We start from the raw sequence: 27,985 nt of genomic DNA, 5'->3' as shown, positions 1-27,985 counted from the left end.
GGCAACGCATCAGACAGAACAACTTACAAAAAGGACTTTATTAAATGGAGGAACGACCGTGTGGCGCATTAGGTAGGAAATGTACAAAACTTTACATCGGGTCTGAGGAGCGGAAGTGGACGGCCGGGCTGTGCCAAGTGCCAGGGACCCGGTGCCACTCAGAAATGAGCCCTGAGGGTGGTGGGGGCTGCGGGGCCCCCAGGCCTGTCCACTGTGGACATCAGCCTCTCAGAAACCCCTGCACATCCAGGAGCTTCCGGGTGAGAAAGCACAGGCTGCCGGGTTCCTGCCGCATCTCCACGTCCCGTCAGGTCCCCGCCTGTACTCTGAACCGTCAGCTGTGGTGTTTGCAGGAAAACACCCCCAGCCCCTCGCTCCACGACAGGAACCGTGCCCCGGTCCCGTGCAGCCGGGTTCTGCGAGATCTTTGGCATGGCCCACACTTCCCGGTAGTAAAACTTCTCAGAACACCCATTTCTGCAAAATAGCGTGTTTCCGTACGTGGAGGTTTGCGAAACACACACATCTTTCTGGAGAAGAAAACCCCACGTGCGGGCCAGCGCGGGCCAGCGCACAGCGGGGTCGGTCCACTCTAATCCTCGGGGGGTCACACAAGGTCGAGCTCCGCCTCCAGTGCCGCGGCCATCTCATCCGCCTCTGAGCTGCTGCCCTCCTCGTCCTCACAGCTGGACGCCCTGCTGGACTCGCTGGCCACGTCCTCCTCACTCAGCTTCCTCTTGTGGCCCCTGAAAGAGAAGCACTCGCTGAGACACGTCAGCACACGTGCCCCTGCAGCTGTCAGCAGGGACTTGGAGACGCCAGGGGTGTCCAGGCTCCACTTGGAAGCAAGCCCAGGGCGGAGGCTGAGGGCACTGGCCAGGCCCCACCCCATGGGAGCACTAGGCTGAGCGGGAGGCACCACTCGTGGGCGAACAGGAGGCAGAATGGGCCTTGGCCAGGATGAGTGACATGCGTGTCCAGCCCACCCTGGAGCCACCGCCCCCTTTCCCGACACACAGCCACCTGCTGAGCGCGGTGCCTACAAGGAGCCACCACGCATGAGTGCATTGCCCAGCCCCGTGGACCATGGAGGAGTCTTGCAGACACGGAGCAGAGGCCCAGCCCAGGGAGCCTGCGGCCCATGGTGTCCTCGGGCAAAACCAGGGACTCTGACACTCAACTGCAGCCACATGGGCGTATCCCGTAAGCAGCCTGCACTGCCACCCACCTCACAAGCCCTGCAGACTTGGGACAGGTGTGCTGAGGTCCCAGGTGTGGATGCTTGCGGGGGTCCCCACCAAGGCCTCACAGACCCCGATGTACCACTGTGCTGGGGACACTTGGCCACACCTTGATAACAGGTGCCAGGCAACCCCACCTTGTCCTGACTGCACCCCCACACAGGACCAAGCAGGGCAGCCTCACGTCACAACCCCGAAGGGTCCCCTGCAGAGACTGTGCTGAGACAGTTGTCACCGGGACAGGCAGGGCACTGGACTTGGCACACGCAGCATATGTGCAACACATGTGCACACACAAGGCAGCACGTTAACATCTGCACATCTGCACGCAGCCCTGGCTGGTGTGGCCCAGTGGACTGAGTGCCGGCCTGCAAACAGGTAGCTGGTTCAATTCCCAGTCAGGGCACAGGCCTGGGTTGTGGGCCAGGTCCCCAGTAGGGGGCGCACAAGAGGCAACCACACACTGATGTTTCTCTTCCCCTTTCTCCTTCCTTTCCCGTCTCTTTAAAAATAAGTGGAATCTTTAAAAAACATACTAAAAAAAATAAAAATCTGCACACACAACGTGTAACTATGCAGCACCCATGTACCACGCTCAAGACACACGCCATGTACACGCACACACAGGTTGCACCCACCACTGCCCATGTTGCGAAGACCATGTGACTCACGTGTGTGACAGGAGAGTCACATCAGCCTAACCAGCAGGCGTTTGGGCTACACGCCCGGTGCCTGCAAAGAGGAGGCGCACCCTGGCAGAGGAGGACCCAAGTGTCTGCCATGCCACAGGCCTCGTTGTGCGCGGGGGCTCCGGCCCCTCCTGAGGGTGAGGACCCGGGACCCATGAAGCACCCTATAAAGTGTGACGCGCGGTCACCTGGTCTGTCCTTCGTGTCTGGGAGGACACGTGTGGGGGCAGAGGAAGGACCACCTGCACCTGCAGAGGCACCTGGGCACGTGTCCGCATCTAATTCCTGGCCCCCCCCTTTCCATTCTCTGCCCGGAGGCCTGGTGCCCCAAGGACACCCACTGCCCGCACAGGTGTGGATCCACGGATCCCAGTTCGACTCAATGGTGCGCAGGACACTGCCCACCCTGAGCCTGTGCCCTTCTCCTCTTTTCTATCACAATCTCCATCGACCCTTCTCCAAGTCTGTGAGTTCTTCCGTAGGTTTGAATGAAATCTGGGCCCCTGGAGAACCTTCACTTAGTTGTGACACTTCCCAACGGCGGGGTGCCCGTCAGGCGTCGTCCACCTGCGACCCTGTCAACACCCCATGTACAACGGTGCCTCTGCAGTCTTGGCCTGTGAGCTCCGAGGCGGCCTGCTAGCCGGCTCTCTTCCCACGTAGGTCAGACTCTGCTGTCTCATCTACGTCTTAGTTTGCTGAAAAGTAGACATTTTAGTTCCTATGTTGTAGCAGCCCTGGGTCCTGGTCTCCCTCTCTTCAAGGCTAGTTCCTGTTGCTGTTTGGTGGCAGCCAGAACTGTTTCGGTGAAGTCACTTGTCCCCAAAGTGTTGTCCTGGTGGGCCCAGCCCACAAACAAGCACAGGTGCAGGATGGTGGCAGGGCGCCTGTCGGGCTGACGCTAGGGGGTGGGGAGTGGGCGCTGTCACCGCCTAAGGGGCCTGGTGGGCGGTCACAGTGCATGTACCTCCTACCGGCAGTTCTGCGTGAGAAGTCCACCTGAGCCATAAACTCCCACGTACGCCAATGGCCAGTCCAGGGTCGTCCTCATAGCACGGAGAGACCAGAGACAGCTCAATGGTCGCACAGACGTGAGGAAGGCCGCATGACTGTGAAGCCCAGGGTGGGGCGCCGAAACCACCCAGCTCCGTGGGGCACCACAAGGGGAGCTGACATTCGGAAGGAAGTTTTATCTCCTTCTCCATTTTAACGCCCGTGTGTGGGGTCGACGGCCGGGAGGTGGTCGGGAGCCAGGAGCCAGGTGGCCGGTGGGCGGTTGCAGCACCAGCACCGAATTCGGAGATCAGGGTGTTTGGGGCAGGAAATGCTGGCTGTTGTCACTGTCAGCAGGTGACGCTGGGATGCTGCCACCTCTCCCAACCTGCCAACCTGTCGTCGTCACTCGTCCCCAACTCTGCGAACACCCAGGAGGAAGGCTCTCTCTCGACTGCGGCCGCAGGAGACCTCTGCTCAGGGCAAATGCTCCTCAAACGCTCCCGCCTTGTCTGTCTCAGGCGGACCCCCGGGCAATGAGGCGTCTGCCACCACACACACAGCCGGCACCTGCTGGCTGCTGCTCCGGGGGGTGAGTCAGGTCTCGGCTGAGAAGAACAAACAGACCCGACTCCTTCCGGGACAGCGCACTATCACGTTCAGTGGCGCCCAGCCTCCTCTGCGCAGCCTGGCCGCGCAGAATCCACAGGGTCTGCTGCCAACGGCACTGCAACCTCAGCCAGCACAGGCTGGGCCGACGGCCTACAAGCAAACACCAGCACCCGGGCCATGCTTCACCTCACCACAAACAGAAACACGACTCGCGTGCTCTGCGGCGCTCTGTTCACTCTGAGCGCCGGGGGCTGCCCTCGCCCCCCCAGGGCCCACCCTCACCTGGGCCCCCGGCCGTCTGCCCCGCTCTTCTCGCTGGGTGGTCTGGATTCCAGCGTGGGCCTCCTCTGGGCTGCTGGGGCCTCAGGCTCCCTGGGCACAGCTCCGCCCTCCTGCTCCTGCTCTTCCTCCTCCAGCTTCTTCTTCTCGCTGTCGCTGTCGTCACTGCCTTCCCCTAGGATGTCGTCCACCTGGGGGGGGCAAGAGTCAGCTCCTTACCCAGCGACCCCCGGAAGAGCCCGCCCACACGTCCCCGCAGGCAGGTCTGATGCACTGCCCCTCTGGTTACCCAGCAGACACGCCTGCAGCACAGCCCGTGGCCTGCGTGTCGTATGCAGCTTTGTGCTCCCGCACAGGGCCCAGTGAGGCCAAACCCCGGCACCCAGCATTGTGACCGGGCACTCCGGCCACCCCATGCCAGCGGATTCAACTGGCGAGGGGATGCCACCACCGCCCGTGGGCTCAGGCAGGACAGCTATGATGGTGGTTCTGCTTTTCCCAGGAAGATAAACAGAAAAAACACTGACACCAAACGACCCCTCACGTCACCATGACGACAAGACTGGCCAAGCGGGTCTCCTTTGAGAAACAGGTGACATTTGCTAACTGGACTCTGTCCTGGTTCCCAGCGTGGATTCTTACACCCCTGGAGTTTCTGGGGCGAGAGCAGTGACTTCTGTCCCGTGACTCTGGTGGCCCCCTGGACAGGGATGGTCACCAGAAAGACCAGGCTGTGGTGATAAGCTCACAGCTCTCAGCCCCCTGCCGCCTCCGGGGACTGGGGACTGGGGGCTGGGGCTGCAGATGGAGTGGACGACTGGTCACACCTCTGCGAGGAGGCCCCCTGGCACCTCCCGGCACAGGCCGTTTGGGCACTTCAGGTGGGAGGGCACGTCCACATGCTGGGTAGCAGTGTCCCCCGCTTCATGGGACGGAAGCTCCTACACTTGGGGTCCCGGGCCTCCCCTGTGAACCCTCCACCATGTGACAAACCGGTGCACGTGAGCTGTTTGGCCGATGGCAGAATGAGTTGGGGACACGGGAACCCTGACGGCTGTCAGGACTGAGGCTACAACCTGGGGCACCTGACGTGGGAGGGCACCTTCAACTGGGGGGTCCGGGCATCGGTGTCTGCAGTGCTTGCAGTGGACGCCCACCCTCTGGTCACGGGAGCTCCTCTGAGTGACGCGGGACCACAACCTCCCACACAACAGGTCTGGACAGCCCAGAACCAGCTCTGATCGAACGGAGGGTGCCCCGCCCAGTGCGCCCATGCCAGCCCCTCGTGGCCCCAGTCTCCAGCTCCAAACAGACCGACCGCTGACCGAGAGCACTGGCCAGGCACTGGCATCACGCTCACACCCCGACACGCCCTGACCACCGCTACCACCCAGGCCAGCGGAGGCTTCACCCTCAGGTCCTCGATGGGCAGACCTTCCAGCGGCGCCCGCAGCGCTGCCTGCTCTCAGCAGGGGCACCGGGCCCAGGGGAGACAGCACCGGCCCGACCCTCCCCAGTGTCTTCACTAGGCGCGTCACTGTTTCCATCAGCACGCTTCCTGCTAGAATGTGAAGTTTTGCTCCAAAGTACTTCAGGTCTTTAACTGCATCACACGTCTTCAAGAGAAAAGAAGGGACTAAAAACCAGCTACTGTAAGTCTGACAGTTCGGTCCCCGTCCCATCAGTGCAGGGCCCACGGGGTGGCTCTGGGGTCCGCAGCGTGTCGGCCGGGGGCAAACCTCCTTGTCGGCGCCAGCACTTGGGCCATGGCCAGAGGGCCGGCTGCTCTGCCCGAGAAGCGGCTAGTCAGAGACACTAAAGCCACGGGAGCCTCGCGCTCGAGTCCACCCCTCTCCTGCTCCCCTCACACACGGCACCCGAGCGCTGGCAGCTGCCCGGGCCTTTTGCATGCGACGGCCACTTCACTCTTTCCGAGGCTCAGTCACCTGTGGGGAGCTGTTCACTTCAGGTTACTTTACAGACGCAAAGGTAAATAGGTTAAGTCTTAGAAATCTGAAAACAAGTATGTGAAGAGAAACGAAACTCACTTTACTGAGTTAGCTACTGAAATCCCCTGCGTCTGGTTACACACACGCTGCTGCCGCACCATCTCCAGTGGCCCAGTGAGACGCGGCACCCCAGACCCACCGGAACCGACCTGGAGGCGGTGTGGTGGGGTGGAGGGGCACAGGTGCCCTCAGGCCCCCTCTCAGCCCCTGGTCCTGGCACCTCCCCCTGCTGTCCCATATTTGGTGAGAACCTGTAAAGAGAGGGAATCTGGACAGGAAGCACCTCCCCCCGGGGCCTCGCAGAAATCAACACACTGTACGTGCTGGCTGAGATTAGAGGTGCCCAGGCAGGACAGCCGATGACAGGGGTGCTAGGCTCTGGCCTCAGGGAACAGATCCCCGTGATGCCTGACGCCACCTTTACAAAGGCGTCGGGAACCAGCGTGGACGCAGCCCTCTCCTCGGCCGGAGGAGCACACACCCACTCTTCCTGGTGCTGTGTCCTCTCTCGCAAGACGGAAGTGTTTACGAACACATGGAGAGTCAGCTTTTCCTACGCGAGAAGGCAGCGCACACAACCTCTGTGGTCCCCCAAGTTCCCCGAGCCCTTTAGGGGCCGTGCCTTCTCCCCCTCCTGCTCTGCACACTTCACCCCAAGCCTGGGTGCTGCCCCGCACTGGCCGACCCAGGCAGCAGTCTGCAGACTCGGGTGCCCCGAGACGTGAGAAGGGGATCGTGACGCATTCCTCTTCCGCGACCAGGATGCTGAAATGCCATTTTCACGTGCAACCCTCCCTCAGGCTGACGGCCGCAGGTGTCCACCACTCAAGGTGTCTGGAACGTTGGTGACAGCACCGCACGGCTCCTGGCCCCCAACACACAGGCTCCACGTGCAGACACAGGCTCTCCAACGCTGGGAATCGCCACCACCAACCCCGAGTCTCAGAGCTCACTGGCCAGCCCGTGAGCACCTGCCCCAAAGAGTCACTCAGCACGTTGAGTGGCATCCCTGCCCAGCTCCCAGCTCGGCCACACTCCTTGTGCTGACCACAGGGTGGCCGGGCCATGTGCATGTCAGCCGTGTTGAGACGCACGCAGACAGACTCGGGTCTCAGGAAACCAACAACAGCCCCTGCAGCTCCCAACAGCTCGTGCGCGGGCACGGCAGAGACCAGCCCCACGCTACCCTGGCCCAGGGTCCAGCTGTCGCCCGTGCAGGCTGCACGCGGGTAAGACCTGAGTACGGCCTCATCTCTGCATCCCTCTGGAATATTCTGGAGTGTGGCCCTCTCCCCAGAGCCTGCCAGCCCTGGGGGAACCCGGTGCTCGCGGGAAAGAGACGCGGCTTGTGCCACTGGCCCCCTCGCCACCCTGGGAGGCCTCTGCCCTCTTCTGGGATCCGATGCCACGGGGGTGGGACTGCCTTCTGAGGACCTACAGAGACCCCGATGGGCGCGACCTCTCCCCTAGGGGCCTGGCCCCTGACAGGCAGTGGGCGGCAGAAGGGTCACGGGTGTCCCCAAGGACGCGGGCTGCATGGGACCAGGGAAGGGCTGGTGTGAGAGTTTCTGTTGTTTTCAAAGACAAACTGGGGACAGGCAACACCCTGGCCCCACCTGCGTGTCACCAGGGGCACCCCCTTACCAACGACATGTGCGGACCCTGTGAGGTGCCCGGGGAAAGGGAGGGGCTGAGGACCATGTGTCAGCACACAAACCGCCTATGCCACCGACACACCGACACGGCTCCTGGCACGGCCAAACTCCTCCAGGAAGCAAGAGCACTCAGCCCGAAGCGCAGTGGGCGGCTGGGTCCTGGGGATGGCGAGGGACTCACCTCCTTGTCCATGCTCTCTAAGTCCTCCTTGCACAGCGTGTACAGCGGCATGGTCTCGGACATGCTGGGCTGCCGCTGTCTCCGACAAGGGCCTGGCCGCGCTGCGTCGGGAGCCCCTGGCGCCTCCTCCCCAAACATCTGCTGCTGGTGCGGCTGAACAGCCCTACAAGGAAGAGTTGAGGGCCCGTGTGAGGGAGGTCGGTCGGTTGGAGGTCCCCGTCCCAGTGCTGAATCAGACTGCTGACCTGGGGCAGGTGCGCAAACGCGAGTGCGTACACACGTACGCACACACACACACACACACACACACACACACACTGTCTGCTCCTCGCAGGGGCCACATGGGCTGAGCTGGTGGAGCCAGCTCCCACCCCCGATCCCGGAGCGTCCACGTGGCTTCACTCATTTCCTAACGAAGAGCAAATGGGAAGAGCAAAGACGAAAAACTTCCCAGAGACCAGCAGGAAGTGTTACTTATCCTCAAAATAAGGTCAAAGAGGGGGAGGTTTAAAAGAAGGAAACTACTCCCACGTTACCCAGGCTGCAAGACAGAAAGCCTGTGACGCTGAGGTCCAGAGACAGAACAGCCCCTGCCCACAAGGCACAGACAAGGTCACTCCCGGCAGATGTCTGTGGTCTGCTCGAGTGGCCAAGACCAAGGCGCTTCTGCCCACGGCCAGCACCACGCTCCTGTCCGGGGCTCTCGATGGCGCTCCCCACGGCGGGAGGGGCAGGTGAGAGGGGCAGGCGAGAGGAGCACCGGCTGTTGGTGCAGACAGGCCTCGGAGCAGCACCCACTTGAGATGGAGCTCCAGGCATGGGGGGACGGGCCCCCCGAATGCAGCTGAGAAACACTCAGTGTCAGCCCAGGTCCCGCCTGCTCTGACTGGTCCCCGCACTCCAGGGTGTGGGTGGCAGCCCCGGCACTCCACCCAGCGCCTCAACACAGGACCCCAGCGGACAACACAGAGACCAAAACGCAGAGCTGCAAGCCCTGCCGGCAGAGGGTCAGAGGACAGTCTCAGGGCCTGCAAGAGGCAGAGCTGACAGCCAACACCAAAGCGGAACCGTAGGAGGAAGAGACAACCCTGTCTGCATGGGGACCTCTGTTCTGCTGCCGACTCTGCAGGACGGTGCGGACAAGGGGCAGAGGGGGGACAGTGTCTGCCCGCCACGGGAGTGACAGAAGGCGTATGCCGGACACGCAGAGCGCACCCTGAAAGCCAGCAGCAGACACAACACAGCCAGACGAGGTGCCCGCCCAGCCGACTGTGTGGAGGTGAGGCTGAACCTGCAGGGCCAGTGACACGGCAGGGGACACCCCAATGCTGGGTGGACGCCGAGTATCAGGGTCACTGCTGGGGGCGCGAGACGGTCCCCCACTGAGGCAGCCGGGCAGGTCCTCACGAGACCACACACACTCCCAGTGCCCAGCATGGCAGTCACGGCCAGGCATTCCCCCGGGGACAGACGGCGGCTGTGTCTGCAGCCCCACACAGGATACACCCCGACATCCACGGTGGCGAATGGTCACCACAAAGCACGGCTCAGCAGTGAGGACAGAGACTACCCTGAGAACCTCAGAATGCTGGGAGTTGGGGATGGAGACAGGTGCGTGGTTGCCAGCGGGGAGAGGAGGCGGCTGTGTGGGCCCCCGTCCCTGTCCCCACCCTGGCTAGGAGGCTGGGCTGCAGTTGAGGGCAGCTCGGTCTTTCTATGTTAATTCTTATCACTCCCTGTGAATCTACAACTATCTTAAGATAAAACCTTTAACAAGAAAAAGCGCCCCCCTTTGTGTTGCTGAGGTAAGACACAGTGCCACCCTCCGGCACGGGGTGGGGGGCAGCAGCTCGACTCCCGATTTCACTGGGAGTGCCACCAAATCCACGCAGACATGGAAAGCCCTTGAGAACACCCCCAGTCCCCGCAGACCCCCGTCTTTTCTCACAGAACTCAGACATCCCATCGATCTGGAACGCAGAACTCGCCGCACAGCGCCCCAGTGCCCACGAACTCCAGGAGAACACGGTTCCCTGCAGACACCAGTGAGGAGGCGCAGCGGTGGTTCTGGAAACGCCTCGGGGCCCCTCTGCCATGATCGGCCCCAGGATGCAAGGGGCGGCTCCATGGCAACACCTACGATCAGCTAGTGCAGTGACTTACCGTGGAGACAGTGCACGTTCAAGCTCAAAAAAGAAGAAAACTTCATCGAAAGACAACGCCTTAAGAGTCAAGTACAGCCCGGGGTAGGTCTCCCTCAGAAAAGCAAGCCCAGGTGGCAGGTCTGTTCCCGGGTCCTGCAAGTGCGTCCTGCACGTGAACTGCACCAGCTCCAGAACTGACCAGGGGCATCTGCAGGGGGGCCTGTCCCTGTCCTGGAGCGCCACCACCTGGCCGGGGCCCTGTCCTGCACGCACCAAGGCTGACGGATCCAAAACCCACGCTGGCACCCCATTTTTAACTATCCCAACCAACTCAAGGCGATGCGCCTTTGCTCTTCACGTCTGAGAAGTCAACCGCTGCGGTTTCCCTCCCAACAGCGTAAGCGCAGATTTAAAACATAAGAACCACTCACCCAGACAGCGCGGCGGCCGTGTGACTGCTGTGGATTCTGGAAATCACTGTGAAACTTCGACTCACAGGCCCCTCCTAACACCCCACTTCTGAAACAAATCCCAACACCACGCAGAACAGCACCTGCTTAGAACAGAAATCCCGGCCGTGCAGCACCCCTGCCCGGCCCTCCCCCAGCAGCACAGAATCACAGCGTTTGGGACAGGAGTGGCAGCCTCTCTGTGCCTTGCGTTCAACCCAACACATCACAGCCCTCCTCCTGCAGCAGAGGGCCGGCCACCTGAGTCTCCCCAGCGACCACTCCAGGCAGGTCCAGGTCGGACTGCGTGAGTCGGACAAAGCAGCACACAGCAGCCCTTGAACGACGTGGGCACGGCCTGGGCTACGCACACGTGGACTCCCTCCAATCAGCACCTGTGGCTTCTGATCGCGGTGGGGCCGACCACGTGCGCTGAAACTGAACTAGACCGTTCCAGAGGGGGACCCAAGCGCCCTCCGTGGGTGCCCAGGGCCAACACGCATTCCGGGGCAGCCAGGAGCTGCGTGCGGAGCTTGGACTGCACTGGGTGGCCACCCCTCCCCCGCACTGCCCCGAGTACCTGGTGTGGACGCTGGACTGAGGTTCAGTCCGAGCAGGACGGCTTCCTGGAGCTGGAAGCGCTGTCGGCCTCACAGCTGTGCCACCACCCGTCACCCCCATTCTCCGAGTCCGAGCCCCAGACTCAGCGTGGGCCCCTGTTCTCCCCCCGCCCCGACCTGCACTGCCACCCCATGGTGCTGTAACGGCCTGCTGGGTCCAGGGGACGTCCACATGGGGCCACCACGGCCCCTGGGCTCTGGCTGTCCTGGCAGGCCAGTGGCCATGTCAGCAGAGGGTTGTCCACCCCGCCATTCTTGTGCAAGCACAGAGAGATCAGCACACGTCAGAGTGGGGAACGCAGCCCCCACCTGGCACTTGCCCCCCACCATGTGCCCCTCGGACACCTCTGCTGGGGAAGTCCCTTCACCACCACCATCACCCCTGCCGTGAGGCCACTGGGGTGGGGACGTGGTGTCCAGTCCCAGGGCAAAGCAGAGCCAGACACTCGGAAGAGGCAGAAACACAAAGTCCAAGTGCACCCCACACACTGCCCAGGTCTCCTCTAAATGGGGGCCTCAAACGTGAGGACGGCCCCACCCCTCAAGGACGACTCATTGGTGAGAATGAGCACAGGCCATGCTCTGCATGGAAGCAGGCGGACACAGGCCCGCCCCGGCCACCGGCCACCTCTGTGCATCAGAGCCTGAGGAAGCACTAGTGTCGGTCCCCTGGGTCTCTCTCCTCCACATCCACTCACAACCACCATGCCCCTACCTGCCAGCTGGGCTGAGTGAAGTGGGCAGGTGGCCAGGAGGCTGCACCAGCAGCTGGGGCCACACAGTCTGGCCCAGGACCAGCACCCACCTGCCTCACGCTGCCTCTCTACCCTGTGCAAGGGCCAGACCCAGAGGACAATGCCATCAGGGGTCAGGCCAGCCCCCAGGCCCGTTACCCACTGGGAGGCAGCCGAGACGGCACGTGGAGGCAGCAGTGAGCCCGTGTGAGTGGGTCCCCAACACCTGGGGACAGGCTGAACTGCAAGCTTGTCTGTTCCAGTTTGGGACCCGACAGGGCAGAAGATGTAGAGGACGGATGTGGAAGTTGGGGGTGGGGGGTCAGCTCCATGCTGGCTGCCAGGGCCCATAGCCAGGCAGCCGAGTTCAGCCCAGAACCAGGCGCAGCCCAGAACCCCCCCCACACACCGACCCCAGCCCACTGGGGCGAGCCCAACTGGATGTACCTGAAGGAGGAGTGCTCCGCGTGGACCTGCAGGGAGCCAGGGGGCCCAGGCCCGGCTGCACCCTTCCGAATGAGCTTGCCCGTGCTGGCGTCGTAGATCCGCACGTCGGGGCCCGGCTGGGCCCTGGGGTGCACCGGTGTCGGATGGAACAGGGCAGCTGGGAGCGCACCCTGCCGGTCGGGAAAGGCCGCGGGGCCATCCTCCCTGTGGGCGAGAACTGGCTGTGAGTCAGTGCTGGGCTGACTGTGGACTCGGGGGCCCCGAGCAGGCCGTGAGCTGAGCCCTCTCTCCATCGGACACCCGGCGCCTATGTGGGTCAGGACGAGGAAGGGCGTCCACAGGCACAGGTCCCAGCGCAGACCGTGTGACTGCGTTGTCGATCGCTCACGTCCGCCCCGGGGCTTTCCCTGTAGGTTCCACACTCACACTCCGACAGAGAACGGGAAGCCTTTTCCAAGCGTCTCTCAGACAGAACGATAGGGGGAGACAGAAGAGACAGAACGGGCACTCAGGTGTCCTTGCCACGGCCCAGCCTCTCCCACACCGGGCTCTGCAGCAGCCATATGGCTCACACAGCCACCTGCAGCCGTGCAAGAAACACACTGACGAAGCCCACCACCGACAGCCAGCCACAGTCTTGAGAAGAACAGCACCCTCTCCCCGCCGGTGGGACGCGTCCGTGCGCAGCTCACCTCGGCGCTTTGCCATAGTCCTCGCTCAGCGGGAAGAGCTGCTCCTCCACCTTGTCCCAGCGCTCCAGGCAGCTCCACAGCCAGTCGGGGTTCACCACGTGCAGCCGCCCGCACGCCTGGGCCTGCCGCACCTTCTCCGTGCCTGCATCGAGGGGGCAGCGACCCTGCTGTCCAGGGGCCCAGCACTTGCACAGGTGGCCCTCACCCACCCCGTGCGTGCAAAGGCCCAGGCGGACAGGCACAGAACCAGCCCTGTTATGGCGTCACCAGCACCTGAATCACCAGGAAGACGCATCCGAAAATCCCATGAGGTCGGAGCCCTGCCACTTTCCGAGAGAGACTGCAGAGGCCCACCAGGAGGTAGCCCACCCCAGCCGCCCCCAACCCGGGGAGGCCCAGAGGCTGGCTGGCACTCACCCGCCCGGGCGGCAATCAGGTGGGTGGCCCTGTCTGGGGCGTCAGGGTCCAGCACCAGCTGGGTGAGGATCCTGGCCCCAAGGGCCGTGGCATGGTAGTGCTCCCGCGTCTTCTCCACCGGGAAATTGGTGGGGTGCAGCCCGCTGAATATTATGGCCACGTCCGCCAGCACTCGGCTCTTGAGCTCGGGGACGATCTTCCGGATGTCGGGGGCCTCCGGGGTCTCCCCACGCAAGTAACGGTCGTACCGGGCGTAGTAGTCGGAGTGCACACGGGCAAGGATCTCCTCCAGGTGCACCAGGTGGTCGTCCTCGTCCTCGTCCTCGTCAGCCTCCTCCTCCTCCTCCACGCTCTGGTCCAGGGACTCGCCCACCGTGATGCCGGACTGCTCGCTGTTTTGTGACTCTGTCTCAGCCTCCTTCCTGTCCACGGCGCTGCCTGCCAGCCCACAGAGGCTGTCCCGCTCTCCTTCCTCCTGCAGGTCCGGGTGGACGCCAGGCGCAGGCTCCCCACAGTGATTCGCCTCCAGGGGCCGCTCCCCTCCGGGGCCAGGGGGCCCGCCCTGCTGCCCAACTCGCCCGGCGTCCCGCGTGGGCTCTGGCCTCCTCTGGCCGCCCTTCTCCCCGTTTTCACCATCAGAGGCAGCCGAGGATGGGCCCTCGGACTCGCCGCTGCCCTCGCTGTCACTGGACAAGTCAAAGTCCAAGTCACTACCCACTGTGCCCTGGGCAGGCCGCCTTTCTGCCGAGGTCCGACTCTGCTGCTGAGCACATGCTGGGGGCCCCCTATCGTCGGCCGGAGGGGTGCGGGTGGCAGGCCGGGGGCCCCTTTCCTCCGCCGGGCCAGGCAAGGCCACGTCCCCGTTGAGCTCCCTTGTAGGCTTCCCAAGGCCGTTGCTCTGCTCAAGTCCAGCAACCTGCCTTCCATCCTCGGCGTCTTTGACAGGCGGAGCACGTTCTGCGGCGTCGGCCCCTTTGGAAGGGTGGTTCACTGCACGTGCACACAGAGAAGAGGGCACTGTGATGTCCAAGATGGGAAGACACAGGGCGCACCGGCCTCACCCCACTCTCTCCTGGCCCGGCCCCGCAGTCCCAGCACAGTGGCTGCAGCAGAAACTGTAAACCTCCCAAGACTTGACTTAACCGTACTCAACCGCAAAGACGTCCAGGTCAGCACTGCTAACAAAACCCAGAACTGAACCCGAGTAACACCCTGCTTTCCAATCTGATGCGACCCCGCAGCCTCTGTGACCCTGAGACACAGACAGACTCCTGGACTCAGAGCCTCCCCAGACTGGGATGATCACCACACAGGTGCACGCCCAGCCCTTGTGGGGCAGGTCCCGGAAGGCAGCCGCCCACCTTTCTTCCTTGCCGGAGGCTCCCGGGACCCAGGCGGGGCGTGGATGTCCCCCGTGCCCTGGAAGTAGACGTACTTCTTCACGGTGATCAGATTGGGGGCGAACTTCCAGACGTCTTCCCGGTCGTCGATGATGCACACCATCGAGTCTCCACACGGGAAGAGGTTTCTACAAGTAAACGCGTGTCAGAGCTGCCAGCACAACTTGCAAAAGAGCCTCACCCGCTCCAGGTCACGGTGACCTTTTACACATGACCAGCACACAGCCAACTGACAGCAAACGGGTGCAAACCACACTGGGGCCTCTGTCAGGCGCAGGGTCACACCGTTCCCAGAGAAGGTAACGTGGATGGTGACGGTTTTCCCCGCTGCCTCTGGGGCTTCTCACAGAAGGATTCAGCCACCTGCCTCAGAGGCTGGGGCGCCTCACGGGCGACCTCAAACAGGGGGCCGTGGCCTGGCACCACCGCCGACAGTCACCAGTTACCCACCCGCAGGCCAGAGCCGGGGACCTCCAGAGAGAGGCGGGAGGGCCCAGCCTTGCTCCAGGGAACCCACCTGCAGTCTCTTCAAGCCCCTGTGATTGGGACAGGGCGGCCCCGTGGCAGAGACAGAGGGCAGGAAGGGTGCGTGCGGGATGACAGGAGGGGTGGGGATGGCAGAGGGAGGATGGGAGCGTGACCCAGGCCCCTCACACTTGCAGCCTCTGCAGCAGTCCAGCTCCATCGACGTCACACCTAAGGTGTGACTGAGTGGACAGCCGCCTGCACCTGGAAAGCTTTGCGCTCTCTGCCCACACTGTCCCCCATTTCCTGTGCCCTGCCCTGTTCCCGGCCATGTCTCCCACCCACCCGGCCTCCTGGGTCCCCTCGCCGCTGGGACACACCGAGAAGGCGGAGGGAGGGTCTGCCCAGGGGGTGATGGCAAAGATGGTGGCCGGCCCGGCAGCAGCAGCAGAGAGTCGCTGCTCTGTCGCCCCGAATGCGGCCTCACTGTGGGCCCAAGCAGTGTGCCCGCAGGAGCGTGGGGGGACACACCTGAGGTTGCCGGTCTTGGAAAACGGGTCGATGCACTCGTCCCTCGACAGGATCCGGTGGGAAAAGAGCTTCTTCTCAGGGTCTAGAAAGCCTGCGAGAAGGAGACGGCGTGAGGTCACCAGTGTCCCAGACCCCAGGGGCTCCACAGCATGGCGGAGAGCTCCTGTTTCGTCAGAGTCGGACAGAGCGTCACACCTGGACACCGACCACTCCTACCCTTTCAGGTGAGGCCGCCACCACTCACGGTCCACTTCTCACTGAGCGAGTGTTTGGGGCACCGTTCCGGAGACACTGGCCCTAACACCGCCCGGGATCGCCGGGACAGGAGACAGTAGATGGCACCCGGCCACGCCCCCCCAGGAAGCGTGGGCCCACCGCGTGCGGCAGAGCGCCCGCCCTGGGCGAGGCAGCTGCCTTGTGTGGGCTCCCGCACCCCAGTCACTGGTGAGCAAAGGGGTGACTGGGCACCTCAGAAGCACCTGTGAACTCACCCTGACAGCACAGCCGTGGTTTCTGGGACCTTTACAGGCGCAACCCCATCAGTGCGGCCCACACCCCGACTCGGAAGCACGGGTCATCACATATCCTCAGCCCGAGTCACCTGTCCTCAGAGCGCTGCCACCAGCAAAGCCCACCCACCCCCTGCCTCAGCCCCTCAAAGCCCCTCCTGCCACCCTGGGACGCCCCATCTCCCTGAGGACTTGCCACCCACCAACAGGGGCACCCGCCACCCCGGCCCACGTCCGTGGGATCAGCGAGTTGTTAGCAAGTCGTCACCAGAAAGCACTGGTTCCTGCGGGAGGGATGCCGTGTCACCTCTCGCGGTGTAAAGGACACACGGCTCTGCGCCAACAGCGGCCCCGCTCAGCACCCGACCCTGCAGCTCCGGGGGGTCCCCAGTGTCTCTGTGGCAAAATACGTGGAAGGACCTAACAACAGTATCTCTGTCCCACTTTTACTGAAAACGCACGTTCTGTGAAAACGGCAACCTTCAAAGTTAGAAGTTGAGAATTAAGAAGAAGCTGCAGATGCCGTCGTTAAACACAGCCTCCAGGTGTCAGGACGAAAGCCTGGGCCCCTCCTCCTGAGTGACTGTTCGGACCGGCCACCTGCTGACCCCATCTGGCTACGAAACCCAAGGACCTCGGCGGACACCCAGCTCAGGCTCCTCAGCTGGCCTGGCGGGAACTCCCATCCCCGAAGGCCCCACAGCTTTCCTGTTCGCCAGACGAGCTCCCTCCCAAGTCCTCCCAGAGTGTGAAACGTCATCAGTCCTGAAACCCCGCCAACATGGGTAGGGGTGGGGTGGCACACAGAGACCGCAGGTCCCCTGTGCCCTGTCACTGGGATGGGGTCTGCGGTCTCTTCGGAGCGCCCCGTCCAGACACAGAGCAAGATGGGAATTCTCAGCACAAAGTGCAGCCTGCCACAGGGCCTCTGGGAGCTGCACCACCCACAGCCCCAAACATGCTGTGACGGGCACATGATCGTCCGGACCCCTGGGGACGCCTCTCGCAGGCACTGTGACTGAAGCCGGTGTTGTCTTCACGCTGGGCCACATGCCTCACTGCCTAGCACCTGGAGACAGAGACGCCAGAATCCAGCAGGGGCAGCCGCACGGGGACTCTGAGGTCTGTCCCGAGAGGGCCTACGTGCTGTCCCCACACAGCAGATGGGGACCCACCACAGCTCCGCCTGACGGCACCTGTGCTGCACCTCAGCGGCGAGATGGCCGACTGTAACATGCCGCTCACGTATTCGAGACTAAAATCTCCTCTGAAGGCACCACCTGTGAACGGGGGTGGGCAACTCCTTTCTCCATCAACAGGACAAGACCAAGCCCAGCCGGGGAAGCGGTCTGAATTTTCTTGCGCTGAGTCGAACCAGCTCCCTCCAGACACCAGGGAGCTGGGACGAGTCACACCACAGACGCCACATCCTCCAGCTGTTGGGGACCGGATCCCAGTTGCCCCTGTCTGCAGGAGGTGACCCTGCACCCCACACTCTGCCCCCAGCCCCACGGCCACCGTGGGCAATGCTGCAAGGACCAGGGCTCCTGCCTTCACGCACGGCACGAGCTCAGTCGCACAGCCCAGCGCCTGCGGAGACGGCCGGACGAGGCTCAGCTGCCACACTGCTCACTCCCAACGTGAGAGCCGTCTGCCGGCACCTCAAGTGTTAAGGGCAGAGTCATGAATGGCGTGGCTCCAGACCTACTTCCAAGCCAATTACTTAAGCCAGATTTTTAAGTGTGCTTACGTAAAGTTTCCATTTCCAGACACCTGTGCTACTCACCAACTTCCACGCTGGCCCGTGGCTGCACCCGACATGAGTGACAGCAGCCTGTCCCGCTGGACTAGCCTGAGGGTACCTGGCAGGGCAGGAGATGCTGACCAGGAGACCAGGGGTTGGAGCTGTAGCGACATCCTGCTGCCTGGCTGCCCCACCCGCTGGCTCCCCGTGATGGAGCCCTGCCCCCTTCGGGACTGCACCACAGGCAATGACGCGCACCGTGGGCCCCGAGCGGCCCGCTCACCTGCGATCGTGTGTGCGTACAGCCGGCTGCCGAAGGTGAAGACGTGCAGCTCATACAACCGGGCAACCTTCTCCAGGAACTGCCGGCAGTGCGGACGCAGGCGGGTGTGCAGCATCGGCTCGCCCCGGCCCAGCTGGAAGTGCAGGATGCCCTGCGGAGTAGGGGGGGGGGGGCGTCAGCAGGGGGGCCTGGGGCCTCGGCACTCTACCCGCAGGGCCCACGTGGCCGCAACCCACGGCAACTGCTGAGGGAACCACAGTGACCACCTTCGATAGGCAAGGCAGAGAGACCACTGGTGCCAGACACCACGGTGTCACGGAAGGCCGGCGAGGACGCCCACAGACCCGCTCACTCCCTGCCCGCCATGCCCACTCTCGCTGACGATGGATGAGAGCCAGTGTTGGAAGGGATGCCGCGCACACCGTGCTTTCAGACGCTGACGGCAGGGCCCCCGAAGCAGAGTTCTGAGTCCCTCAGCACACAGGTGCGGGCAGCCACAGCGCCCTGCTCCTGCACACCGCCCAGCAAACGAGCTCACACTCCGTAGGGCGTGCGCTCTCATCCTTCTCCTCGCTTACCATTAATTTTCTCAGTAAAAATACTCTAAGCTACAGCTAAAGAAAAAAAAGGGTAAACGACCTCAGGCTCAGTCAACTTTTTCCTCGGTCCAAGGTATTCCAAGTCCTCCTTATGAGGCTTCTCTGTGAAGAGACTCAGGTGTCTGAGGTTTTAAACTCTGCCCCACTCAGCAGTTAAGAGTCCTTGACATGTGAAAACGTCCTTAAAAGCACGAGTGAGGAGTTAAGGGCGTCTTCCTGAAGTCACCAGCAGGGCCCAGGTCCAGCGGCAGCACATGGGTGGGCCCTGCCGAGGGACGGCCCATGGGCAAGGTGCGGCAGAGGCACAAGGAAGCCACCAGCAGTCGGAGGCCTGGCCACGCTGGTGCTGCACACCTTCGTCTTCTGGACCACAATGGCTGAGAAACCGGCAAGTTACAACCCGTTCAAACCGTCTGACCAACTTCAAAGGCACAGCAAGTCTGAGAGCTGGCCTGACCCCGCCTGTCAGGGACACCTTCCCGCGGTGCTGTCCTAACCAGGCCTCTGAGCTCTGTGCAAGCAAAAACCCAGCAGTTGCAGAGGTCTGCACGTCACTGTCCAGCGGCCACAAGGTTAAAACCACGGCAGCCTCAGAAACGCTGCGTCTCTGTGGGGAATGACCGCAGGAGCCAACACTGGCCGTCGCAGCTTGAAAACCTCCCGGAGGGTCCCGAAAGTCACCTGCTCGGCCCCGTGCCAAGCACAGCAGATTACAGACAGGAGGCAGGGTTCTGCCCCCAACCCCCACTCTCCCGTCCTGGAGAACTTGTGTAAGGCGTCCAGCCTCCACTGTAGCCAGGTGTCCATCTGTACTGCCCCCTGACACGGCAGACATTCCCAGGGACCGTGAGACCGGCCCCCTCCTCTCCCCTCCCGGCCTGCTCCTGAGCCCTCAGCCCCCAGTGAATATGGCCACTCATGGGCCCAGCACATGGCGTGCTCGGGTGACGAGGAGCCGGGAGCGCACTGGCCGTGGGGACCCTGGGCAGTGTGAACCGCCACACGCACCTTGTTGGACATCTGCTGGCAGTGCTGCTCGGTGGTGTGGATCAGGGTCTGGTCCAGGTCGACCATGAGCACCAGCTTCCTGTTCCGGTGCAGGCGCTGCTGGTCTTCCCTCCCGAGCTGCTCGGCTTGCTGCAGCAAAAGCGAAACCACGGTGAGTACACTCGGGTACAAGACAACACTCAGTTCACGGGAGGAGGCTGAGCGTGCCCTGCACTGCCCACCAGCGGACCGCTACCATTCAGAGCCCTCGGGGTACGGGGCACGGGGCTGCGTCCGCCCGGGAGCCTGCAGTGTGAGCTCTGCCTGCACCCGGCTCTCTGCCAGGGACCCGGATGCTGCTGTTCCATCAAGGGTGTGAACCCACGGAGGAGGAGAGAAGGAAAGGGTCGTTCCTATAAAAACTCAGGTGGACGATGCGGTGTGACCTGACGCCTGTGAGCCACAGCGCTTTCAGGGAGAGCGGGGAGATGGGCCTCGAGGCAGCAGACGTGTGGGGTGCACCCCAGGTGTCCTGGCTCAGCACCAGGCTCCACCTCGGGAGAGACCCGGGGGACCCAGAGACACACAGCACAGATGTTGCCCTCGCAGGTCGGCTGCTCCTGGAAGGGCCTGGTCCGACCTCACTCAGCTGAGTGGGGGGATGGCGTGAGCCCACGATAAGGACTTGGGGCCGCATGACGACCGCCTCTCACTGCGAATGACATGCAGTCGCTACTGTCGACAAACGCCTGGACTTCCTAGGGCGCACAGCGTCCTCGCCTGTTCCCGCAGGGGTTGGGGCCAACAGTGACTCTGCAATGGCAGGAACAGTGGGGGACTTTCTTCTCTCTTTGCCCTCTGACCCCCTAGTTCCACTGCACACACACACATGTGCACATCTGCTTAGAGCTCAGGAATCCCCAGACACCAGAGCTGGGTGTCTGGCATTTTGTCTTTTGCACAGAAAATAAAGTCGGTACCAACCACTTAAGCACAAATCTAGGAAGGGGCTACAACGCATCGCTGACCCACGGGGATGCCCAGCTCTGAAGCCGCTCTGCGCCTGGGCTCTCTCCTGGGGACACTCGCTCGCCAGCCCACCGGGCGACCCCGACCATGAAGACACTAGGCGTCAGGGACTCTGGGGCTCTTGGGACGTACGGAAGGAACAGCGGTATAAAGCGCCAGGCACCCCACCTGTGCAGACCTTTCACTTCTGGTGTGGGGGCCACCGGCACGCAGATGCACAGGGGCCCCAGGGAACTCTGCAGCCCCTGTGCACTGAGCCCCAGGGACCAGGTCTGTGGCTCACAGCTCCGCTCACCGAGCCCCGTGGTCACTCGGCTAATCCCCCCAGCCCAGGGGACCAGGGGACCAGAGCTGCAGCCCCAGACAGCAGGAGCCAGGGGCCCTCGGGTGGAATCACTTGGGGAAGAGACCAGCACAGTCCTGCCAGTGCCATCCTCCCACCCCCATGGTCACTTCAGAGACAGAAGTGACACAGCTGCCCTCCAGCAGCCCCAGGACCCTTGGGCGGCACTCACCTCGGAGCTCACCATCAGCTCCGGGACGCTGTGCACCATCGACACGGTGGCTGTGGACAGCGGCACCTGTTGCCTGCCGTTCTTGCTCTGTAGCCTGCGAAAGTGCAAGGGATGTTAGGTGGCCACAGCGCGCACATGCCCTTCCGTGTGGGTCCGTGTGCTGCTGGCACCCGCTCCACGCCCCCCACTTAGTGCACACGGGCGACCGGACCAACTGTCTCGTCCTAGCCGCCCAAGCGCTCCTGAACGCCAGCCCTCCCTGTGGAGACAGGACCAGCAGGCATCCCCCATGCACAGTGGGGTCAGAAATGCATCTGAACCCACCAGAGGCACCCCTCCCCGACTGCGGGTCACCTGAGGGCTGAGCCTTGTGTGTAGGGTGTGGGGAAGGGCATCTGCCGGCAGTGGCTGGCCCCCAGCCTGCCCATGCCAACCCCCTGCCCCCACCAGGGGCACCGCATTCTCTCCCAACTGGAACTTACTGGGTCAGGTCTTGGCCACATTCGGCGCACAAGCCTTTCATGACGACTGGGTGGCTGCATCCTTCCACTCGTACCAGGACCGCGCTGGGAATGGGGCAAACGCAGGGATGAGGAAGGGCGGCCCTGGAGCTCTGGCATCCCCCGCCCTCTCGAGAACACTGAGGGGAGGACGACGCCTGGCCCACTGTGCACCTGGGCAGCAGGTCTTCCCCCTCCAGGGCCCAGCTCTCAGGCCATAAAATGAAGGGGGGGGCCGCTTCACCTGTGGGTTCATCTCCCCTGAAACACAACGAACCACACAGGGCAGGTGCGGGACGGTGAACGTCGAGTCGGGGGAGGAGGCGTGGGGTAACGTGGAAACTGTCCCAAACCCTCTAGCTGCTGAGAAACAATCCGCAGAAGTGACAGGGTGCGCACAGGTGAGGAACAGCAACAGCAACAAGCCACAGACACCTGCCTCCCCTGTTCGTGGGGCAGAGAGGCTGCAACACAGCTACGTGTCTGCTAGGACCACCATCCCACCTTGAGTTCCTATACACGCACGCACGCAGGGGTCATTGCCATTTCCGTCCCGCATTCACAGCCGGTCCCAGGAGTCGCCAGCCCCAGCGTGCTCTGTCCCCAGCAGGGCATCCCTCTCCCTGGGCGGACCCTCCCCTGCTGTTAACACCTAAACAGAGACTGCCCCAACCTCCCAGCTTGAACAAACAACAGAAACAGACCAGCCCCGCACTGGACCCCAAACCGCTCCTCAGAGCTATCTGCCCTATGGAGTGTGGCCAGACACCTCTGCCTCAGGTTCCCACCTGGGCCCTCGGGGCTCCCGGAATTTATTCCGCTCTCACTGCCAGGTTTCGTGCCTCTGGTCTCCAGAGCCGGCCTTTGGGTCTGGTCCTGGGACGCCGGCCCCACTGCCCCTCTCTGCCAGGTGGCTCCATAGCACCCCACACATACCCAACCACACACGGGCACCCCTTCTTCCAGTTACCCAGACTCAGTGACCCCACAGGAGCACCTGCTCCCTCTTCTCCAATCCTGCACCCAGCTCCCACATTAAGGACCCACCCTGCCTGCAGCTCTGCCCCGCCCCTTTCCTAGACCCCCTTCCAATGCTCTCGATCCAGGCGCCCTCCCCATTGGGGCTCCTCCCTTGCCCGTCCGACAGCAAGTGGCAGAGTCAGCAGAGGGCCCCAAGCCATTTCCGAAAGCCAGAGCTGAGTTCAATCGCTGGCGAATGGGCCAGCTGGAGCCTGGGGAATGCCATTTGCCCCTTGGGTGCTGGCGGCAGGCGGTGTGAGAGACAGAGCGGAGAGCCCGCTCATCATCCTCGGGGGCAACAGTGCCAACACTGCTGACACTTTACTCCGGTCCTGCTGACCAACGAGCGCGAGCAGGCCACACACCACCAGGGACAGAAGGGCGCCCCAAGTTTGCATTTACTCCCCTCACTCGTTTTTAACCTAAAACTTACGGCTTGGAGGGTGTTTTTTCAGGAATTCCCAAAACTGTACCAGGACTTCATTAATCGCCCCTAGAAACATTAACCTGAAGACACACTCGGGTGTCTCTAGCTCCCCCAGTGACAGTCAAAGCGCTTTACGAGGTATGGGTTTCCAGTCTGTGGTCTGCTTTTCCGTTTTCGTAACAGTGCCTCTGAAGACTGAGCTCTTAGTTCTGAGGAAGTCCGATTCCCCGAGCTTTCTGTGCAGTCACTGGGGAATCTGTCTGACCGGGCCCCTGAGACGGATGAGACCAGACTGGTCAAAACACACGTCTGGATGAGAGAGAGGTCCCGTCTGGACGTGGGTGGGGGTTTCCGAGGTGCACGTCTGTGAAGATTCACGGTGCCGGCTGCTCACAGGCACACGTGCCCAGGCCGCCGGATCGGTCAATCGAGGGCTGTGGGTGGTTTTCAGAAAGGGCCTCCGACAGGACAAGGGGGGCCCAGGCCACTCCCGGGGAGTCCTGCCCACAGTCCCCAGGTCCATCTCGGCTCCCCCCACACCACCTGCCCCCCAGCCGGCTTCCAACTCAACCTCAGTAGCCCGGGAACCCACACATGTGAATGGGCAGCAGCCACCTGCATGTCACCCTACAGGCGCAACCTCACTGCCCCTCCCCAGGGCCACCATGACTGGTGACATGCCGGGTGAGGACAGGCTCCCAAGCACTGCTGGAAGTACCCCAGGCACAGGGCTCTCTCTGCCTGGGCCACCTCTGCCCAGTGTCCCCAACACCCGGAACCGCACCTCCTCCCCAAGGTCTCAGCTCCCACTGCCTTGGATGGCACGTGGCACACTCTCCTGCCATCCTGTAACTCAGGGCCCAAGGGACATGAGTCCCTAAGAGGGCAGGGGGGCACTGGCCCTGCCTGGCTTCCAAGTCCCGGGCAAAGACCAGCGGTGGGCAGGCTGCAGGTGAGAGCACACACGCGCAGGGCCCCCGCACACTCCTGGCTGGGGGGCCGAGCCCCGCCTCTCTCTGAAGTCTCTCACTCGCTGGTTACAGTAAGAGTCACATCACTTTCCATGCTGTGGCGCGAGGTTTTGCCTGGCACACTCTACAAGGCAGGTCAGGGCTCCAGGGCACACTGGGTGCCCATAGCACACCGACAGGTGTTGGCTCGGAGCCTCTCCTGGTGGGGGACCCAGAGCTCCATGCACCCACAGCTCATTGGACACCTCATGTGTCACACGCCAGTCGGCACAGCGGGCTGCCACCGCCACCACCACCAAGCTGGGGGAGGGGTGCTAAGTGTTCAGAGATGGGGACACATCTTGGCTAAAGGTGAGTTTGAGGCTGCTGCAGGCTGCCCAGCAAGTCCTGCCTGAGGTCTGCACACCTGTCCACCCATTGAGCCCAGTCTCTAGAGCTTCTGCAGTTCGGGGAGGACGGCGGGGAGGGAGGCCTGGGGCTCAGCGCTGAACAGGACCGCATGGGGCACAAGCACAGACGACACTGCCCAAGTGCATCATCCTGTGATGGTGTGTGACCGTCACAAAGGACTCTAACATGTGGACCCCCCCACACTGACACTCACACAAAGCCCAGGAAAATTCTTGTGTATTTCCCCCCAAAACACACACACACCAAACTTCCCTGGATGCTGTCCTCAGCCTCTGCACATGCTCTGGTGGGGAGGGTGGAGGGCACAGGTGCGCCAGCTGGCGGAGTGCACACGCACTGTGAAATGGTGGGTGGGCAGACCGGGCCTCCCCTAAGCTCTGAGTGTCCAGGAAAAACAAGGGTGCTCTGCACCCAGATCCTGGTTTCTAAATGCCCTTCTCCACCAGAACGGAGCAGGACTTCTCGGAGAAGTGGCTGACTCCAGGGCAGGGCCTGGGGAGCTGGGGACTAAACACTGCTTGTGTGGGAAGCCAGGGCTGTGCTCTGACCGACAGGACCTTGCCAGAGCAGCCAGCTTGAAGGGGCTCCCACTGACCCCCCTGGGGATACTTTGGGCCCCAGGACAAGTAACAGTAAGAACCCACTGAGTAAACCAAGGCCCCATGAGTCCTCATGGATGAGGTGCCGGCCCGCCGGAAGAGGGCCAGTGCTCCTCAGCTCCCACAACTGCTCGTTGCTGAGGAGGACCACAGCTGACAGTGGGGACAAAGGCAACAAGGACAACGCAGCTGGGTGTGCTGGACCTGCGCTGGCCCTGTCCTGTGCTTGCTCCCTCTTATGCTCTAGCCGCCAGTTCTCACAGAGCCCTGTGATGAACCGCCACAGTGAGACACTCCAGGGCCTCAAGTGGCAGAAACACGGACAACTCCTCTGTGCAGGGAGCTCGCCCTCCGACCAGCGGCTGGGCTGGCTGGGAGGGTGATGCGCTGGGCCACTCTGACTCCAGACCCGCAGACGTCACCAAAGCACAGTGCACGGAGTTTCCCAGTCGCTGGCTGTGTCCCGTCACTGACCTGCCTGGGCTGTGGTGGCCTTCTCCGCACAGAGGAGCAGAGTGGCAGTGGACAGCACTTCATCTCAGGGGTGTTCTACACGGACACACGCCAGGACTGGGCTTCAACTCCATCAGGCACAGATGGCGGGTTTACAGGCTCATCAGGCCCCAAGCAAAAGTCAGCTGAAATCTGACTTCAAAGCAGTGATGACAGCATTCCACAACGTGTCACAAGGACACCAGTGAGCCCCTCCCTCTAAGGAAACCAGCTCCGTCCTGGGGCCGCACCCCCCCTCCCCCAGGCATTGGGCAGGCCTGGGCGCCTGGGCTGAAGGCTGGGTACCCAGTTTCATCTCCAAAGGATGAGCAGGGAGAGTGGACGCAGGGCAAGGTTATCAGAACTGGGACGAAGGATGGGCTTATCCCATTTCTCCCTGGTCATCAGCTTCCGAGAGGGGGTATAAGCTTGGCAGCTGAGAGTCAGTGCAAGCCCCAGGGTGAGGGAGCAGACCAGGGAGCAGCACCACCAATGAAAGACAGGAGTGGACAGAAAGAGACCAGTTGCGAGGGGATGCACTGTGGCCCCCTGGACAGAGGCTGTGCACCAATCACTCCAAGGGGAGGAAGGAATGCTCACCTGCCCAGCCTGTTCCTGACAATAAAAACATCGAGGAGTCTCAGGCACACAAACCTGTGCGCACTTCAACCCAATCTCAAGACCACACAAAGTATACACCGATAGGTTCACACGCCCCAACAGAGAAAACCAGTCCGTTTACAAGGTTAACACTAAGCCCTGGCGGCTGGGCTCCACCTAGGACGGTATACTACCACCCGCGCCCGGCTGCACCCCCTTCCTGAACTGCTACGCAGAACCACAGAGGGTTTTATGATCGCGTTCCACAAGGTTTACGAGAATCTTAAGTGCACACCCCCGAGAGTTTATAGCACGATGACAAGTGTGCAGCGTACTAATGCGTCCTGTGCTCGCTGTCGCCCCCGAGTTTTCCTAATTCACAAACGCGGTGTCTTGAAAACAGGCTCCTATTACAGAGAAGAAATGAACACAACCCACCTCAAAAGACAACTCGCAGGCAATGACCACCGTGCAGCCTTGGAAAGGCACGCAGACGCGCAGCTGGGCGGAGGAGTCTCACCTAGGAAAGTTCCCCGCGAGCACAGCCCCTAGCCCCTCTCCTGGCCCAGGATGCCCGTCCGCCCTCCCCTTGCACACACTCACCCGGGAGCCACCACCTGGCCCGGCTGCGCACACAGCTCTCGCACCACGCCGGCGCGCTCCGACCTCAGCCTGCGCTCAGAGCGCACGCAGCCCCCGGAGCCGGCACGGGCAGGGGCTGGGCCGGCGGGCGGCGCGGAGGAGGCGGCCTCGCACACGGCCAGCACCGAGCCGATGCGCACGGTCGTGCCCGACGCCACCCTCCACTCGAGCAGGCGCAGCGGCCCGGGGCCCGGGCAGCGCACCTCCGCCACGGCCGCCGGCGGCGGGGTGCCCTCGGCGGGAACGCGGTCGGCTGGCGGCGCCTCCATCGTGGCCGGCAGGGTCGCTGCGGAGATGCGGCGGACGGGCGGGCGGGCGCTCAGGGTTCGGCGCCCATCGCGGACGGACAGGCAGGCCGGCGACTCTGGCCCAGGCGGCGGCGGTGGCTGCGCTGCAACTCCCAATCCGGCACCGGCTTCCACCCGCCACCCGGGTCCGCGCCGACTTCCGGGACAGCGTGTGACGTCGTTACGCCACGTGCGTGCGTCAGGGGGCCCGTGTGTAAACATAAGCCCACGCGGGGCTCCACAAGCACTGCACCAGCCATATGTACCAGAAGCATCCCTGGACCAAACCCGTGGGGCTGGCCCTGGCGGGAATAGTGTTGCTACGCCCGCTTTACTCTGTGAATACCGGTCCCGGCATGCAACGCGTGCCGCTGTCCCACAGGACCCTTTACGCGCTGATACTTGGGAGCTTTTTCCGACCGTGTGTCCCAGCGTGCACCGCGCGCTACCTTACTTCAGTCACCGTGAGGCGCTGCGAGTCCCGGCATGCAACGCGGGCCGCCGACCTACCGTCCTCTCGTCCGCTGAGGTGTGCGCCCTGGGAACTACGAGTCCCGGCATGCACCGCACGCCACCTCACCGCGGACCTCTATTAGACGCGGCGAGTCCCAGCATGCAACGCGACCAGCCGTCCTGACCCTTCCCGCGCTAAGGCTGTGGTCCTGAGAACTACGAGTCCCGGCATACAACGCGGGCCTCTGAGTCTCAGTCTCGGCAGTCTAGAGCGCCGTCAGGGGTCAGAGGGCGATGGGCGCCTCAGGTCGTCTTGTGTTGTGTATTTCGGCTGCTGTCCGAGCTGTTCTGCCTACGTG

The 27,985-nt window shown here is 62.7% G+C and overlaps 1 protein-coding gene across 1 annotated transcript; it reads right to left on the bottom strand.

Annotated features, from left to right (window-relative positions):
* Window positions 1-20: 20 nt before the first annotated feature.
* On the bottom strand, window positions 21-27,330 carry CTDP1 (CTD phosphatase subunit 1). Its single transcript, XM_024580440.4, has 13 exons — window positions 26,848-27,330; window positions 21,707-21,790; window positions 21,225-21,318; window positions 19,702-19,830; window positions 18,095-18,245; window positions 15,559-15,649; window positions 14,524-14,690; window positions 13,163-14,152; window positions 12,746-12,887; window positions 12,054-12,257; window positions 7,660-7,822; window positions 3,818-4,005; window positions 21-746 (listed from the first exon to the last, which is right to left on the bottom strand). The coding sequence occupies exons 1-13, from the start codon at window positions 27,153-27,155 to the stop codon at window positions 608-610; spliced, it is 2,850 nt and encodes a 949-aa protein (XP_024436208.3). The 5' UTR covers window positions 27,156-27,330; the 3' UTR covers window positions 21-607.
* Window positions 27,331-27,985: the final 655 nt, after the last annotated feature.

This window comes from Desmodus rotundus, chromosome 10, assembly GCF_022682495.2.
Source record: "Desmodus rotundus isolate HL8 chromosome 10, HLdesRot8A.1, whole genome shotgun sequence".
In the NCBI taxonomy this organism is placed as follows: domain Eukaryota; kingdom Metazoa; phylum Chordata; class Mammalia; order Chiroptera; family Phyllostomidae; genus Desmodus; species Desmodus rotundus.
This window is presented reverse-complemented; position numbering and strand designations above follow the sequence as displayed.